Source organism: Penicillium brevicompactum, assembly GCF_028827555.1.
Source record: "Penicillium brevicompactum strain IBT 35665 chromosome Unknown utg000001l_segment0_segment0, whole genome shotgun sequence".
Lineage (NCBI taxonomy): Eukaryota > Fungi > Ascomycota > Eurotiomycetes > Eurotiales > Aspergillaceae > Penicillium > Penicillium brevicompactum.
Window position 1 is genome coordinate 2,597,622 of NW_026623203.1, and position 15,482 is coordinate 2,613,103.

The 15,482-nt window shown below is 50.1% G+C and overlaps 9 protein-coding genes across 9 annotated transcripts; 5 read left to right on the top strand and 4 right to left on the bottom strand.

The window, feature by feature from the left end:
- Positions 1–953: 953 nt before the first annotated feature.
- On the top strand, positions 954–1,662 carry N7506_000759 (NAD(P)-binding oxidoreductase; the record flags this gene model as incomplete). The annotated part of the gene is made up of 2 exons (XM_056950055.1): positions 954–1,095; positions 1,145–1,662. 2 exons carry the CDS (start codon positions 954–956, stop codon positions 1,660–1,662), a joined length of 660 nt encoding a protein of 219 aa, XP_056815970.1.
- Positions 1,663–1,992: 330 nt separating this feature from the next.
- On the top strand, positions 1,993–4,409 carry N7506_000760 (uncharacterized protein; the record flags this gene model as incomplete). Its single annotated transcript, XM_056950056.1, has 4 exons — positions 1,993–2,393; positions 2,449–2,560; positions 2,608–4,188; positions 4,242–4,409. 4 exons carry the CDS (start codon positions 1,993–1,995, stop codon positions 4,407–4,409), a joined length of 2,262 nt encoding a protein of 753 aa, XP_056815971.1.
- A 177-nt stretch (positions 4,410–4,586) lies between these two features.
- On the bottom strand, positions 4,587–5,960 carry N7506_000761 (FAD-dependent oxidoreductase; the record flags this gene model as incomplete). Its single annotated transcript, XM_056950057.1, has 3 exons — positions 4,587–4,884; positions 4,967–5,283; positions 5,337–5,960. 3 exons carry the CDS (start codon positions 5,958–5,960, stop codon positions 4,587–4,589), a joined length of 1,239 nt encoding a protein of 412 aa, XP_056815972.1.
- A 420-nt stretch (positions 5,961–6,380) lies between these two features.
- Positions 6,381–6,778, bottom strand: N7506_000762 (uncharacterized protein; the record flags this gene model as incomplete). Its single annotated transcript, XM_056950058.1, has 2 exons — positions 6,381–6,694; positions 6,769–6,778. 2 exons carry the CDS (start codon positions 6,776–6,778, stop codon positions 6,381–6,383), a joined length of 324 nt encoding a protein of 107 aa, XP_056815973.1.
- Positions 6,779–7,306: 528 nt separating this feature from the next.
- N7506_000763 (uncharacterized protein) lies at positions 7,307–8,440 on the top strand (the record flags this gene model as incomplete). Its single annotated transcript, XM_056950059.1, has 2 exons — positions 7,307–7,553; positions 7,611–8,440. The coding sequence occupies 2 exons, from the start codon at positions 7,307–7,309 to the stop codon at positions 8,438–8,440; spliced, it is 1,077 nt and encodes a 358-aa protein (XP_056815974.1).
- A 462-nt stretch (positions 8,441–8,902) lies between these two features.
- N7506_000764 (uncharacterized protein) lies at positions 8,903–9,294 on the top strand (the record flags this gene model as incomplete). The annotated part of the gene is given in 2 exon segments (XM_056950060.1): positions 8,903–8,908; positions 8,923–9,294. 2 exon segments carry the CDS (start codon positions 8,903–8,905, stop codon positions 9,292–9,294), a joined length of 378 nt encoding a protein of 125 aa, XP_056815975.1.
- A 484-nt stretch (positions 9,295–9,778) lies between these two features.
- N7506_000765 (uncharacterized protein) lies at positions 9,779–10,132 on the top strand (the record flags this gene model as incomplete). The annotated part of the gene is made up of 1 exon (XM_056950061.1): positions 9,779–10,132. The coding sequence occupies one exon, from the start codon at positions 9,779–9,781 to the stop codon at positions 10,130–10,132; it is 354 nt and encodes a 117-aa protein (XP_056815976.1).
- Positions 10,133–10,326: 194 nt separating this feature from the next.
- Positions 10,327–12,466, bottom strand: N7506_000766 (transcription factor domain-containing protein; the record flags this gene model as incomplete). The annotated part of the gene is made up of 2 exons (XM_056950062.1): positions 10,327–10,864; positions 10,920–12,466. 2 exons carry the CDS (start codon positions 12,464–12,466, stop codon positions 10,327–10,329), a joined length of 2,085 nt encoding a protein of 694 aa, XP_056815977.1.
- Positions 12,467–13,171: 705 nt separating this feature from the next.
- Positions 13,172–15,453, bottom strand: pab1 (polyadenylate-binding protein; the record flags this gene model as incomplete). The annotated part of the gene is made up of 3 exons (XM_056950063.1): positions 13,172–13,325; positions 13,384–13,757; positions 13,792–15,453. 3 exons carry the CDS (start codon positions 15,451–15,453, stop codon positions 13,172–13,174), a joined length of 2,190 nt encoding a protein of 729 aa, XP_056815978.1.
- Between the last annotated feature and the right edge of the window lie 29 nt (positions 15,454–15,482).

The following is a 15,482-nucleotide window of genomic DNA, read 5'->3' on the forward strand; positions in this document are numbered from 1 at the left end:
GTGATATCACTGGTTCATTCTTGGATATCAGTAGCGGGGAAAGCCTGTACGTTCTAGCAAGAATTCCATCAAGTGGCGCAGAATTCGGCGCCGTTGGCAATGAAGATGTCGTTCGATTGAGCATTCATGCTGCACGGTGCAGCCAATCGCTGATATCACCGAAACTAGTCTAACCTGTTTTGGATTAGTCGAAGCTTACGGAAAACAAAAACCGACGCGCACCCCGCGTTTCGAAGTCTGGGGAGTTGAATCTTGGAAAGTTTCCAAGTTTTCGACGAGGATAAACTCAGAAGGAGATACTAAATAGAACTTTATAGAATAGGGGAGATGCCAAAAGTACCGGTGGCCGCCCAAGAAGATCCATTGGTTTTCTAATGGAGATGGCATACAAGGCCCGGACACAACCGAGAAATGGTTGTAGGAGTCATGTGCAATTATCTCCCGAGGTCTCTTATGGATGCTCGATATGGCGAACTACCAAGCTCCGTGGACATGGCATACAGTAAAACATCGTCGCAACTGAAATGAGTGTATAGATTCGTCAAGGAAACCCCCTCGGGCCCTTCCGGCTCATGTGAGCAAAATCTCCCACTTTACCTGATTTTCGAGATATCTCAAGGACATTGAGGGGATAAATCTCCAATGAAACTTCCAAGATTTGGATCGATCATATTATATCCAACGCGATTAATGCGCTAGGATCTTTCCGTAGACATTCCAGCTGGTTAGGTAGTCTTCTCCGGTCGGATCCGAAATTCTCGGATCCGGATATCTCCTTCGGACATAATGTATTCTATACGAGAGATTTGCTAGAGATACAAATTTTTGAAATATATAAGAAAGAACCTTGAAATCTCGTACAGCATTCAATTCAAACAGATTCCAAGGTTGCCAATATACTACATTCACGAGGTCACAACTTTGAAACTTCCAATCAAGTCTTAATCGAAAGTATGCGGTTCTTCATCATCGGAGGAAGTGGTCGCACCGGAAAGCTCGTCATCGAAGATATTCTTAAAAGAGGACATCAAGTTACAGCGTTGGTCCGAAATCCTACCTCCCTGGATCAACGAACAGGTCTAGATGTTGTGAAAGGTACGAAATCCTTTCTATCAGATTCATTATTTCAACTAACTAGAAGTAGGCACACCCCTTGAAACATCTGATATCCGAGATGCCTTCAAAGTTGATGTCCCAGACATGGTGATTGTCACCCTCAGCGCACTTCGAGAGAAGGATAGCCCCTTCGCAGCACCGATATCCCCTCCACGTATGATGGCAGACAGCAACGCCAACGTGGCTCAGGTCATGAAAGAATTCGGCGTGCAGAAGATTGTCGTTCTTCAAGCTTACGGTGTAGGCGCATCATGGGATAAGATGCCATGTGCGATGCGTCTGCTTATGAGCAAGTCTAACATGGCATACTCATATGACGACCATAATCTCGCCGAGAAGGAGATACGGGATAGTGGTTTGACTTTTGTATTGGTGAGACCTTCGCGTCTGGTTGAAACCGACGTTACTGAGGTGAAGGAATGGCCAAGGGATGGGGAGGGAGTTGGTTTGATGGGCAGTTGCAGCCGTATCGGTGTTGCCCTCTTCCTGGTTGATGCGGCGTTGCAGACGAAATGGGATAACGCCGCACCTGTCATTACCAACTGAGAAGTTTCAAGAAGTCGTCGGTCTGTGATTTAAGCATGTACATTAGTTTTTCCTCGAATTGAGTCTGATGATAGTGATGTTTCAAATTTGAAAGATGCTGCAATGAGTCAATGACAAGGCTTACAAAAAACAAACAAAAAACAAAACCTCAAAAGTTTACTAAGAAGGCTTTGGAAAAGTAGAATTAATGAATAAGATTTCTGGATACGGAATAAACAAATACTTACATAGTACAATGTGCTTCGTAGATCATTCATCAGGCAGGATCAAAGGACGTGCGAGCGAAACGCGTTTTGGGGCGTGACTCTGGGGCCGAACCCGCAAGTGTAGATGACTCCTTTTTCTCTCGCTCTCTTTCTTCTTTCTCGCGCAACAGAAATCAAACACGACCTCTTGCTCACCAATGATGCTTTCGACATGAGCTTGCTTTCCCAGGGCAACAAGCGGGCACGGCCGGTGGTGTCCTGCCTCCGCTGCAGAGAGAAGAAGCTGAAATGCGACCGTGCCGATCCTTGCGAGAACTGCAACAAGGCAGGGCAGTCGGATTGTACATACAATCAACATCCAGAGTCAATCCCAAGGGCCAAGCGAATCCAGCTTGCTCCTGAAATTGCCAAGCGCCCAGAAGAAAGGGAGATCGGCATCATCGAAGATGTACAGCAACGCCTAGCTCGAGTTGAGGAACTGCTTGCTATTCGAGACAGCAGGGATTTACCCACTCAAAACTCTTGGTGAGAGCCTTTTCGACAAATTTTCCTAACCCTTGCTTACCACACAGGCCTACAGGCTTAATGACCTGCCATCACCAAGGTTGCAGTCACATCCTGGTACGTTGGTAGTCAAGGGCTCTCGGTCCCGGTACCATGGCCAAAACGGCAGGATTACTCTCCTGAATCAAGTATGTTGAAGTGCTATCTCCAGATATAAAGTCTCACGTCATCTTAGTTCGACGAAGCAAAAGGATTTGTCAATCAATGTTGTCAAGATTCCTCGATTGTGAAGCTCGCCAAAGAGGTGCAATTTTTGCAGAGCAAGACGAAATCACTCTTCAGCTCTCCGCAATCAATCTCTGAATTGGAAGGCTTTCCAGAGCTACTGCAGCTACTTAAATGTCTGCCCCCAAAGGAAGTATGTGACAGATTGCTCACCATTTATACCACAAATTTTGAGCAAACCCTCAGAATCCTACATGTCCCGTCGTTCCTCCGCCAGTATGACGAGTTCTGGGCTCACTCGGACGATGAGCTCTACCTGGGTTCCTCGTTCGTGCCCCAGCTTACATCAGTACTGGCTGTTTCGGTCACCTTGGGTGACAAGGTCATTGAAGCTGACCATTACGATTCCTGGGAATACCTGAAGCTCAACTCTGTCAATTTACTCCAAGCATGGCTCCGGAATCTTCCGCGTAAACACCGAACGGAACTTGCCACGCTCCAAATCGAGACACTCATTCTCCTCGCCCGCCAGCTTCGCTCGGTCGCAGCCGAAGAATCCTGGAAAGAAGCCGGTTCGCTTGTCCGCTCTGCAATGGTCATGGGGTTGCATGTCAATTTCTCTGGGTCTACCAAGATGTCAATTTATCAAGCTGAAATTCGACGTCGCTTATGGTTTACCATCGCTGAAATGGATCTACAAGCTTCAATCACAACCGGGATGCCAATAATGACACCCCAGCTTGATTTCCACGATGTCTACCCTGCTAACCTCAACGACTCCGATTTCGATCACACCACAACTGAGCTACCTGATTCTAAACCCTCAGAGGAACGTACCGACAGTCTCGCCCTGATAACATTGGCGAAGAGTCTTTCTCATCGCATAATGGCCGTAAACACCGCACACCACTTGGGTCTCAAGATCGACTCCAACGAATACATGAAGCAAAGACAAACATTGGAAAATTATCTACGGGATATTCATTCATCATTAAGGATGAATCGGAATTCAAGCAGCCAAAGTGACCCATCCGTTCTGTTCAACCAATTTCTCCTAGACCTCTACATCCGCCGACCGCTCTTATGTCTCTACCGATCTGTCAAATCAAAAACTCCTGACTTGTCCGCTTCATCCCTTGACTCATCTCTAGCGGTCCTATCCTATCAAGACTACTTCGACCCCAATCTCGCTGACCTCGATGTCCAGAACAGTAGTGGATACTGGGACATATTCCATACGTTCTGTCAAAATGATATAATGTCAGCAGCACTTGGCGTTTGCGAATACATGAAGCTGTCAACCCAGAATGCAGACCAAGTCGCCGAAGGGCCAGATCCCACTACCAGTGCGCCGCATACAAAAGCAAGTCTCATCCGAATGGTCGAAAATACTCTTGATAGCTTGTCCCGTCGCATAGGCGAGGCGGGGAACAATTTTAAGGACATTCTCCTCCTTTCAGTCGTTTTGCAGTCAGTTCGCGGCCGCGGCTCACTAGAGACTAAACAAGGATGGATGATGCAGGGCGCAAAAAAGGCTCTTTCTGCTTGTCGCCAGTATCTTCTGACCGCTGATGCGGTGTCATCTTTCGGAGTAAGTTGATGGATTTCTGATCTTGAGATTGACGCTGTTGCTCACTTTTGCAGCTTCAACAGACTGATCCTACTCACCCATCGACTGTGCAATCTGACTCGGTACCCTCTGCTTTCCTGCAGATGCCGGATTTGAACCTAGCTGCGGACTTTGCCAACTTCCCGGGCCTTCAGAATGATCTATTCTCCTTTGATGAAGACGCCTTTGCTTGGAATTCATGATCGACATAGAGAGCCTAACAGAAAAAGAGAATCACTAATGTCAATTCAGACAGTATCTCAAATCCAATCACAATTTTGAAGCCTGTTCCTGCCTGCCTCTTCCGGTGTAGAACTGTGTCATATCAAACTTCAGAATATCCAAACCCTGAACCAACCACAAATTAGCCCCAAGGTTTGCTAGACAGTAGAAATTAAACTCACCAAAGCCAATTGTTGAGCAAGATTATCATCCTTTTCGGAATGCGCACACAGCCGGAAGAACTCATCGGTCTCACGCGCGGTATCGGCATCTTGGTCCCACATTCTCCGGAAATTCTCTCTCGACATGGGATCTATAACCTCCTTCCATATGCGCCGGCGCTCTTCGCTGTATCGGTCCAGAATCTCTTCATCTGCCAGTCCTTCATGGATGCCAATGAATGCATCGAAAAGATTCCCCACGTCCACAATGCCACCTGTCAGTCCAAGTCCGCCGCTACAAGCAAGTTTAGATTAGCACATCTTCCTCTTTCCTGTGAGGTTCGTACGGGGGTGCTCATGGCTATGGATGTACTCACAAGGGGTTGCAAACATGCGCTGCATCAGCTGCAAGGAGGACCCTCCCAACTCGGAAACTAGGCGCACACCGTTGCTGGAGTTTATAGGGAGAGACGTTGGTGATCCGGTAGTCTTCAGGCTTGGGGTTTCCAGGCAAAATCTCCTCGTATCGCTGTGGTTGACGCGCGATGTATTCGTCTCTACTAAGACCAGTAGTGTCGGCGTACGATACACGATACATACCATCTTTCGTGATCCGGGCAGCAAGGTAGTAATTCGTGGGATGAATGATGAAATTCGCTTCTGTAAAACCAAAGCGATCAAAGTCGTAGTAGACCTGCAGCGATTGAGTTAGAACAATGGATTTTTCTCGCAGAATGTTCACCGCACATTTGTAGCAACGATTTGAGCATCCAAAGTTTCACCGGGATACTCCGGTCCAAAAAGCTGGCGGCGAACTATGCTGCTCGCCCCATCACAGCCAACAACATAGTCTGCTTCCGCTCGATGCACGCCAGTCGATGTTTCGACATCAATCCACGCCTTATTGAATTCTTGGTTGACCTTGACAACTCGATGACCCCAATTAACACTTGCGGTTGGTTGGCGTTGGAGATGAGCGTATAGAATCTGGCCCAATTGGTCCAATGGGAGGACCTGCATTCTGTATGGGTAGTCCTCGGGTAAAGCTGCGAAATTGATACCCCCGATCAAGCTAGTGTCGGGTTTTCTCCAGACGAAAGCTTTGGGGCAGAGTCCCGCCGCTTTGAGATCATCCAAGACTCCTGCGCGGGATAACTCGTATATGGCAGGTGATCCATAGTGCGCTGCACGTGGCTGGTCGTTCAATTCGTTTCTTTCATCGAACAGTTCAACTTGGATACCCTTCCTTGCTAGCAAGAGGCCGAGAATCAGACCAGATGGTCCTGTGCCTACTATAATCACCTGGATAAGAATTAGAAGTGTTGAATTTGAATTGGGCGGTTGATGAGATGGTACCTTGTTGATCGCCATGGTGTACAAATGATCACACCCACAGAGCCAGTTTTCTTTTTCTTCTGGGATTCAGTTTTGCTGTCAAGAATTGATCCATCTTTTATTTCACCGCACTATCCAAATCACACAAGTTCCCCACCGCGGGGCTCAGCTCTCTGCCGCGTTAGGGGGCGAGAAGGTCGGTGATCGGCAACGACGTCGAACGGCCCCAAAAGACCGTGCGCGGGGCGATGCCCGGGGTATTTCCGGGAAAGTAGTCTGAATCACCATTCAGAGGTATCAGGGCAGAGTCACTGCAATCAGCGGATCAATAAAGATTCTTGCTGCCGAGTCGCGCTACATTGCGCTGTGTAAATGCATCGGAATGACTTCAAAGATATCACAGACAGAGATGCCCCAAGAGACGTTGGAAAAGAGAACGAGAATTGGGTTCTATCTTCACCAGAGGAACTGTCGTTGAAACTCCATTGAAGGAGCTCCATCCCAGGTGCTCATTCTCTGCACTGCAGTGGGATCTTGACTTGCGTTACTGGGTGACTGGGTTGGATAACCCTCAATGGCGCTGGGGGTGTCTGGTATGAACGGATACGGTGGCTCAGTAGCACTTCCAGAATCTGGGGTCTCTCTGGAAATATGAACAGTATCGCCGTTGTAACCCGGAGGACTCTCGTTCTGCACGCGTCGTCTCTTGGGGCTCGGTGCATCTGAGCCCACACTGCCATCCACACAGGCTCGGTGCCACCTCCGGATACCTTGAGATGTATCAAGAGGAAATTGTGACCAAGTATCAATTCCCCTCTTTTCGAGTCTCGGAAATGGCACATACGCAGTGCCATGATCTTGACCACTCTCCCGGAGAGGGATTGCCCAAGAGAGTTGTTCGTCAGACACGAGCGGAAGCAGATTTAATAGTATGCTCTCTGTCAGTTGGAGTCGATTCTCCAGCGCCTCCGCGTAGCCTTTTTCTGGGCCTCTTCGTAGCTGCTCAGGCCATTTACACGGGCGATTGTTTCCGAGGCATTGTTCGCAAACGGGCTTTTGGCCGCTGCACTTTTGCTTTCTTGATCGACATGCATTGCATGCGATCGTAATTCGTGCTGGTCTTTTTTCTTTGCCCATATCTGCTCTTGTGTGTTGGAATGAAGTGTGAGGTGGAGGAGTAGTAAAGTGGCAAATCTCATCGCCTGAAAGTTCTGCCGACGACTATGGCAGCGCGCCCGCGAGAGCGGCCATTCGGTCCTTTCTATACTTCAGCAAGGGTAAACCATCAGCCAGCCGTATGTATCTCTGTCACAGGTGCCTTTATTTATAGACCCCTCTAAGCTTCCTATGGTAGATTAATCTCTAAATCCATACATCTCATAATGCCTTCCATCAAGTCGTATCGCATTGCCTCCATCCCTGGTGACGGCATCGGACCTGAGGTAGTCAGTGCCACGATCCAGGTCGTCGAGAAGCTCGCAAAGACACTTGGCACCTTTGATATCAATTTTGATCACATTCCCTGGGGAACCGCATACTACAAAGAAACCGGAAAATATGTTTCCGACGACTGCTTGGACACTCTACGAAGATACGATGCTGGATTATTCGGCGCCGTCGGCGCACCAGGTACGCTCTCACTGCCTTTGGGTGTAACACGAGGATGATAACTCACACATATCATAGATGTTCCCGATCACATCTCTCTTTGGGGCCTTCTTCTTGCTCTCCGCGGGCCGCTGCAGCTGTATGCAAATGTGCGACCCGTGAAGACTTTCCCAGGAACCAAGTGTCCCCTCAACACCGCAACTAAAGGAATAGACTGGATGCTTGTGCGAGAGAACTCCGAGGGCGAGTATGCAGGGCAAGGTGGGCGCTCGCACGTTGGACAACCTTGGGAAACGGCGACCGAAGTGGCCATCTTTACCCGCCATGCCATCGAGCGCATCATGCGATTTGCATTTGAGACCGCCCAGTCACGACCCCGCAAGTTGTTGACCGTTGTCACGAAGAGCAACTCTATGCGTAACGGACTGGTTCTTTGGGATGAGATCGCTGCCTCTGTCGCAAAGGACTTCCCGGATGTCACTTGGGACAAGATGCTTGTTGACGCGATGACCGTCCGCATGGTTGGAAAGCCTGATTCAATCGATACGATTGTTGGAACCAATTTGCATATGGACATCATTTCGGATTTGGCTGCTGCGTTGGCGGGCTCGATCGGTGTTGCGCCTTCGAGTAATCTCGATCCCACGCGGAAGAACCCTTCACTGTTTGAGCCTGTACACGGGAGTGCGTTCGATATTACGGGTAAAGGCATCGCGAACCCTGTCGCTACCTTCTGGTCCGCAGCCGAGATGCTCATCTGGATTGGGGAGAAGGAGGCGGCGGCGAAGTTGATGAGTTGTGTGGAAAGTGTCTGTAGTGCTGGTGTTTTGACTCCTGATCTGGGAGGAACTTCTGACACCCAAGGGGTAGTTGATGCTGTTTGTGCTGAGATTGAAAAGTTGCGCTGAAAGAATGTCTGAAACAATTCATTGTTCAGATTCCCTTTGTCGTCTCATGTCTGGTTTGGTTTCACGTCTCCCTGTGAGTCCCTGAATAACATTATGTGCATTGCTCAGTTGAGACTGCATGATCTTAAATCGAGAATAGCGATCCTTCGACCGGACTTTCTCTCAATCAACTTGTCTTGACTTCTAGAGATGTACCTTTCAACCGCTCCTGATGCCTGATTCTAAAACGAGGAGTAGTTTAGTTCTAAATGGAAGCACAGATTGGCCTTACAAAAGATGTAACAGCTGAGTGTTTTGGCAAGTTCAGACTTGTCATTGTAGCCACATGAAACCATTTCTTACTTGTTCAAGTGGAAAACAGTCTCCTCTGGTTAAGTAGCCCTGTTGAGGTATAAGAGTGGATCTATCAACGCACTTACCAGATCCATCAGCAGTGCTCCATCTTCTTTGATACACAGAGAAATGGCTGTAAGTTACCCTAGTCTTCCGAGAGAAGCGCACTAATAAATAAGATGTTTTATCGAAATGGGATTGCCATTCACGAGGTCGAACCCAATACGCCCAGCGCCGATGGGATCAAATGGGTGAATGTCTTCCTCGACCAGGGCGACTCTCGAGGCGATGATCTGGCGATAATGCACACAATAATCACCTGTATCCATACTAGAGTGGTCAGCATTACCAATCATGCCATGCATCACAAGTCCCCGCTGTGCCTCTCGATTCGAGTGTCTGGAAACCACCATGACCAAGAGTCAATCTTGGCTGCGGCGGAGCTATCAGTGGAGCATTTGAGATCGCAGGTCGCGTTGGGAACGATACGGATCAATCGAGACTTGCTTTTCCGAAGGTAGATGTGTGTGCGAGAGGAGAACTTGTTTTGTTTTGGGTCCTGAAGCTGTGTTCCTGAACAGCTCTATATGGGCATGTCGTTTAAGAGAAGAAAAAAGAAATAGACGTGATGATGTTCTCAGTGTGGACAAGGTTCTCAAGTTGAGAGGAGCCCAGTTGAAGTCTGATGCTTGTTCCTTGAATAGAAGAAAATGGCTTTGATCTCTTTCACCTCAATTGCTGTAAGACCAACTTGACAAAAGCATTCAAAGGAATTCAAAGACCAAGACCTGATTGCATTGTCTCCAAACAATGCGACTCTTTCAACTCGACAAGCCTTCAAGCTCGTTCTCTCCATATAATGCTCTTGCCAATCCAACCACCTCGACCTTCTCTCGTCCACTTCCAATCAACTCCACCAGAGCATACTCATCGCATCAGACCACTCTCAGCAGGTCAGAATATAGCAGGATGCTAAAAACCGAGCACATACTAAGATTATCCAGTATGCAGAGCATGTTCTATCAAGACGGGGAGCTGATCCCAGAACCAGAATACGACCCCCGTCAGGTCTCCAACTGGGTCAATGTCCTTGTCCGAGCCGAAGACGAAGCACTCGACGATGAGACCCTAATGCGCACCATCGTGATGCAAATCCGCACTGGCGCCGCAACCATTTCCGTCCTACCGGAGCACCACACTCGCGCCCTCTGCATATCCATCAAGGCTCCCGGTGACTACCACTCCAGCAAAGCTTCGATCTTCGCGGCTGCAGAGCTGCAGGCAGACTTTTACCGACAGGAGATTCGCACAGGTCGGGTGCGTGTCAATCGAGAGCTGTTGTTCCGTCGTGAGGATTAATTTCGGGCTTGGAGTAAGGCGCAGTGGGAGTTCCAAAAGAGACTATGAGACTGATATTATAATCAAGAGTTCTTGTAAATTTGTTTCATCTTGCTTCCTTTAACTTTAGGTTTGTAAGTAGACATGAGTGGTTTGAGGTTGCTCACGCATGTTCATGGCTGCGGGCTAGTAGACGTAGAACTAATCCCCCTATATTAAAAGCTTGGATACTGTTGTCCTGTTAAGTCAAAGAGGCTATCAAAGTTGGCTCCTTGTATCAGATCGACCATGTTCAAATCGAAATTTGAAACACCTTCAAACTGGGAGGCATTGGTGTCCTGGAAAGTCATATGTAGGGAATATGGCGTTTCAGCGAGAGTGCCGTACTCGCTCCCATTCAGAACGTGGGCTGACTGGTCCCAGGTGCTATCTTCCCCTCGCCATGTATGATCAATGTTTGACTCATTTAATTGATGGCCACGGTTCTCAAAATTGGCACCCTCCGAAAGGTTAGGGTGATTCTCTGGCACAGGCGATTGGCCGCTGAGTTTCCGTCGCCGCTCTTCTCGCACATGTAAACTCTCCCCGAGTGTTGGACTTCCTCTCGTCGCATATACTTGAGAGTGTGAATCAGCACCACCTGGTGTTTGTTTGATTTTCGCGGCTAGTACCGACAGTGACATATGACAGTGTTTGGCTGTCTCCCATTGTGCAGACATCAGGCGTAAGAACTCTGATATTTGCTCAATTTCCCTGCTTTGTTTAGCATCCAATCTTCCTATTCACCGAGCTGATGTTGTAGACTTACTGCGACCCCTTCGCTAAGACATATTGCTTGAGTTGGCAAGCCAAAGCTAAGACCAAGCCGGACATCCATGCCGCCGAGAGGAATCCCGGCCAAAACAAAGCTTGTGAGCTATCAACTTGTAGCCTAAGCGCAGAGAGAATAGACCGAGATGCGCCGATGCATGTTTGCAATCCAGAACAGAACTCTGCTGTTGATGGGTCCAGTGATAGTGACGGTCGGTGAATGATCAAAATGAGATGTTGATAGAGCACCGTGAAGAAAGGGCCAAAATCAAATCCATCATCAACTGCCGGGGGTCTCTCTCGCTGCTCGACAGCTAGTGGTTTTCGTTGGAGCTCTAGTGGAAGACTGTTCCACCATTTATGGACGTCTGTCACTAGAAACAAAACCGAACTGCGACGAACAGATCGCACCAGGATGGATTTATGGAAAAGTTCCAACGCGCGTCCAGTCAAAGTGCCAGAGTCCACATAGCTGGCCATAATGCTTTCTTTGCCATGATCTTCTGTATTGCCAGATACTGCATCTGGGTCCAATGACTGTGATGGTCGAGCATGACCACTAGCTTTATCACCATCTGACGGGATTGATTTTGGTGTTTTTCTGCTAGCCTGAGTGGTCTGGCCGCGCGAGGAATGCATTTCACGAGCAGCGGGTAAGCACACATCAACATCTGAGTCCTGGATACCAAGTGGCAAACCCAAAGCCTGACTCAAATATCGATCTATCGCATATGCACACCAAAAGATCCGTTTGCGCAGCTGCCGGTCGTGCGTGGACAGTTGTTTGTAGCGATAAGGGCATCGATGGAGACCTGCATGAAGCATAGATCGCAATATGCAGCCGCCAACAGTCGAAGCCTGACGAAGGGACATGGTCGCAACAAGATAGACCTGTATTGCCAGAAGTGCCTGTAGCGAAACAACATCGTGGCGTGAAGAAAGTGTCCCGAGCAGAAAATTGATGGCACTCGGTGATTGAATTTTAGATTCAATTGGCAGAGCTATGTCGGGTGCTAGCAGACTGCCAAGGTTGAAGACGCATTGAAAAATGGTCGTCCAGCATGTACTGCGGTGATCAATGCATGCACCCTGCGTCTGCTGACTTTGATTCGTGCTTGAATAGACCTTCTCCATCGCCTGCAGGAATGTGGGACCGTGCAGGAATGGAAATAGTGGGTGCCAGACCTTGAAGTACATCATCATTAAATCCTTTGCTATCTCTGGGGGTGGGAGGTTGCCCATAGACCCCATTAGTGATGGGTCGTAGGTCCATTCCACTGGGGAATCGACATCCAATGAAGCGGTGTCTCGGACGGACGCGGTACGTTGACGCTTTTCACGAGGTGAGTCCTCGGCGCCTACCAATGTCTCCTCTGCGGTGGGGAAGTTGGACTCTGATGAGTCTGGACCATCTTCGTTGAACGCACGTTTAACGGTTTTGATAAAGTAGACGCCGCTGGAGCTACCGACAAACTGGCTGTCCTCATTGGAGTGCGCCGTCAAGGAACCAATTTCCGAGGTCTCTGGCACGAATTCCGAGGCCATTGTGCATACATAGTGTGAGAAGATACTTGCAAATTGCTTTCCACAGATGCCAGGCACTCCGGCCGATGATGGAGCTGACTCATCGGCTTTGTCTCGGGTTGACAATAGCGGCCATTGCTCCAAGCTAATTTCGGGGTAGTTCGGAGGACCTACGACTACACTCTTTTCACTTTGAACATCATAGCTCTTTGATTATTATCCGGTGCTGCTCTCACAATCTGAAGAGTACAGTATCCAGAGCCTTCCGTGAAGAATAAATCTAATTGACAAAATAAAACAAAATAAAACAACCCGGCAGAACAAAAGTAGACAAAGAACGGCGAAACACCCTTCCAGACGTTGAAGAAACAATTCGATTTTTGATTCAACAGCATCAAGAGAAGCACATTTAGCGATCCCGCTAACTCAGTACTATCTTCATGTCGACTGTAGCCCAGTCTGGCTAGACATAAGAAGAGGGATAGGAAGCTCTAGAGCTAGGAAGAAGTGGGGAAAAAAATCCGAATGTCATACCGCATTCACTAAACACCACGAAGGTGATTGCCTAAGAACAAACTTTTCGAATCGAGGGATATCAGGATCAGAGAGGGAGAGATAGAGGTGAAAAGGTCGAGGGTGGGAACAAATAGTGATAAGAGAAAGGAAAGGTCATCAAAAACGTGCGTCCAAAGAGTTCCGAGAAAGACAAAGAGTTGAACGCATCAATTAAGACTTGTTCTCCTCATCAGTAGTCTCTTTGGGGGCTTCCTGAGCCTTGGGCTCAGTGGCCTCACCCTCGGTACCCTTGTTCTTCATGTACTCATCATAGACGTTAAGGGCCTCATCGACCTTGCCGCGGAGAGCCTCCTCGTCATCAAGCCTAAACGAAAATAATTAGTAAGTGTTGGGGGAGAGGAAAAAGTCGAATATAAACTTACAGGCCAAGAAGCTCAGAGTTGTCCATCTCAAGAAGCATACCAGTGATCTTGCCAGCAAGCTCGGGCTGCTGAGCCTGGATCTTGGGGTAAAGAGCCTCACCGAGCATCTGCTTCTGCTGGGCGGGGGGAGCGGCAAGGAGGGCAGGGTTGGAGGAGGCAGACTCGCCAGCGGGCTGACCACCGGGAGCGGGCTGACCGCGACCCTGACCACGACCCATCTGAGGACCACCACGGCCGAAGCCGGGTCCACCACGCATGTTCATGGGCATACCAGGAACACCGCGGCCACCAGCGCCACGACCGAACTGCTGGCCCATGGGGTAACCCATGCCGTTAGGAATGCCACCGGGGCCTTGCATGCCCATGGGCATACCCTGGAAGTTAGGGGGGGAGCTGCTGTCCGGGGACCATGCCGCGGCCACCCTGCTGGGGGAAAGGAGGGTACTGGCCAGGACGGCCGGCGGGCATACCGGGAATGGGCATACCGGGCTGAGGAGCGAAGGGCATACCGCCACGCTGTCCAGGGGGCATGAAGCCCTGCTGGCCGGGGCCGTAGAAGACGGCGGGCTGCATGTAAGGCTGGGGCATACCGGCAGCGGCGGCAGCCTGCTGCTGGCGGATGGTGTTGCGAGCCTGGATGCTAGCCTCGAGCTGGCTGCGGCGGACATCCTTGCGCTGGGCGAGAGCGACGTAAAGGGGCTTGGCGTTGATCATGCGCTGGTTCATCTCAGTGACGGCCTTGGAAGCCTCGTCAGGGCTGCTGAAGCAGACGAAGCCGAAGCCCTTGCTCTTGCCGAATGCCTTCTTCTCGGACTTGTCCTCGGACTCATCTTGCTCGGTCTTCTCCTCGGGCTTAGTCTCTTCGGTCTTCTCTTCGGTCTTCTCCTCGGTCTTCTCCTCGGTCTTGGTCTCCTCGGAGTCCTTGTTCTCCTTGTCATCTTCCTTCTCCTCGCCGGTGGGGGAAGGAGAGCGCTCAGCAGAGTCGCGCATGACCTTGGCGGAGGTGATGGTACCGTAGGGGGTGAAGAGGTCGCGGAGCTTCTCGTCATCAATGTCGTCAGTCAGGTTCTTGACGTAGAGGTTGACACCCTGGTACTTGGAGGCCTTCTCCATGCGGGCGGCCTCGTACTGCTTGCGGAGCTCCTCCTCGCGCTCGTGCTTCTTCTGGGCACGACCAACGTAGAGCTTCTGGGTCTTGACATCCTTCTCGTTCATCTCAGCAACAGCGGCCTCGGCACTCTCGTGGTTGGCGTAGTTGACGAAACCGAAGCCACGGGACTTGCCGTCCTGGTCGTGGCTGAGGGTAGCGGAGGTGATGTCACCGAACTTCTCGAACATGACGCGGAACTCGTCGTCGGTGATCTCAAGATCAATGTTCTTGATGTAGATGTTGGTGAAGTTGGCCTTCATTTCCTCGAACTTGCTCTGGCGGTCCTTCTTGGAAATGTGGTGACCGACGAAGACCTTCTTGTCGTTCAGCAGCATACCGTTAACGTGCTTGATGGCGTTGTTGGCAGCTTCGGCGGTCTCGTAGTGAACGAAACCATAGCCCTTGGAGTTGGCGAACTCGTCCTGGGCGACCTTGCAGGACAGAATGTTACCGAAGGCAGCGAAGGTGTCGTGGAGAGCCTTGTTGTCAATGGCGTTGTCGAGGTTCTTGATGAAAACGTTGCCCTGGCCAGTCTTGCGCAGAGCGGGGTCACGCTGGGACCACATGATACGGCAAGGCTTGCCCTTGATGAGGGTGTAGTTCAGGTCCTCAAGAGCGCGCTCGCCGTCGGAGGTGTTGTTGTAGTTGACGTAGGCGTAACCCAGGGAGCGGCGGGTGACGGCATCACGGCAGACACGGATGGAAGCGACCTGACCGATGGAGGAGAAAAGCTCGTAGAGCATAGCCTCAGTCACGGAAGGGTCGAGCTCGCCGACGTAGAGGGAAGCCGAGTGGGGCTGGTTGTTAGCAGCATCACCAGCAGCCTCGGGGGCGGCCTCAGCGGGGGCGCCGTTGACCTCGGGGCTGGCGTTGGCAACAGGCTCAGCGGCGGGAGCGGTGGTGGGAGCTTCAGCAGACATGATGGCGGCTGTTTTCACTTCGAGAGAAA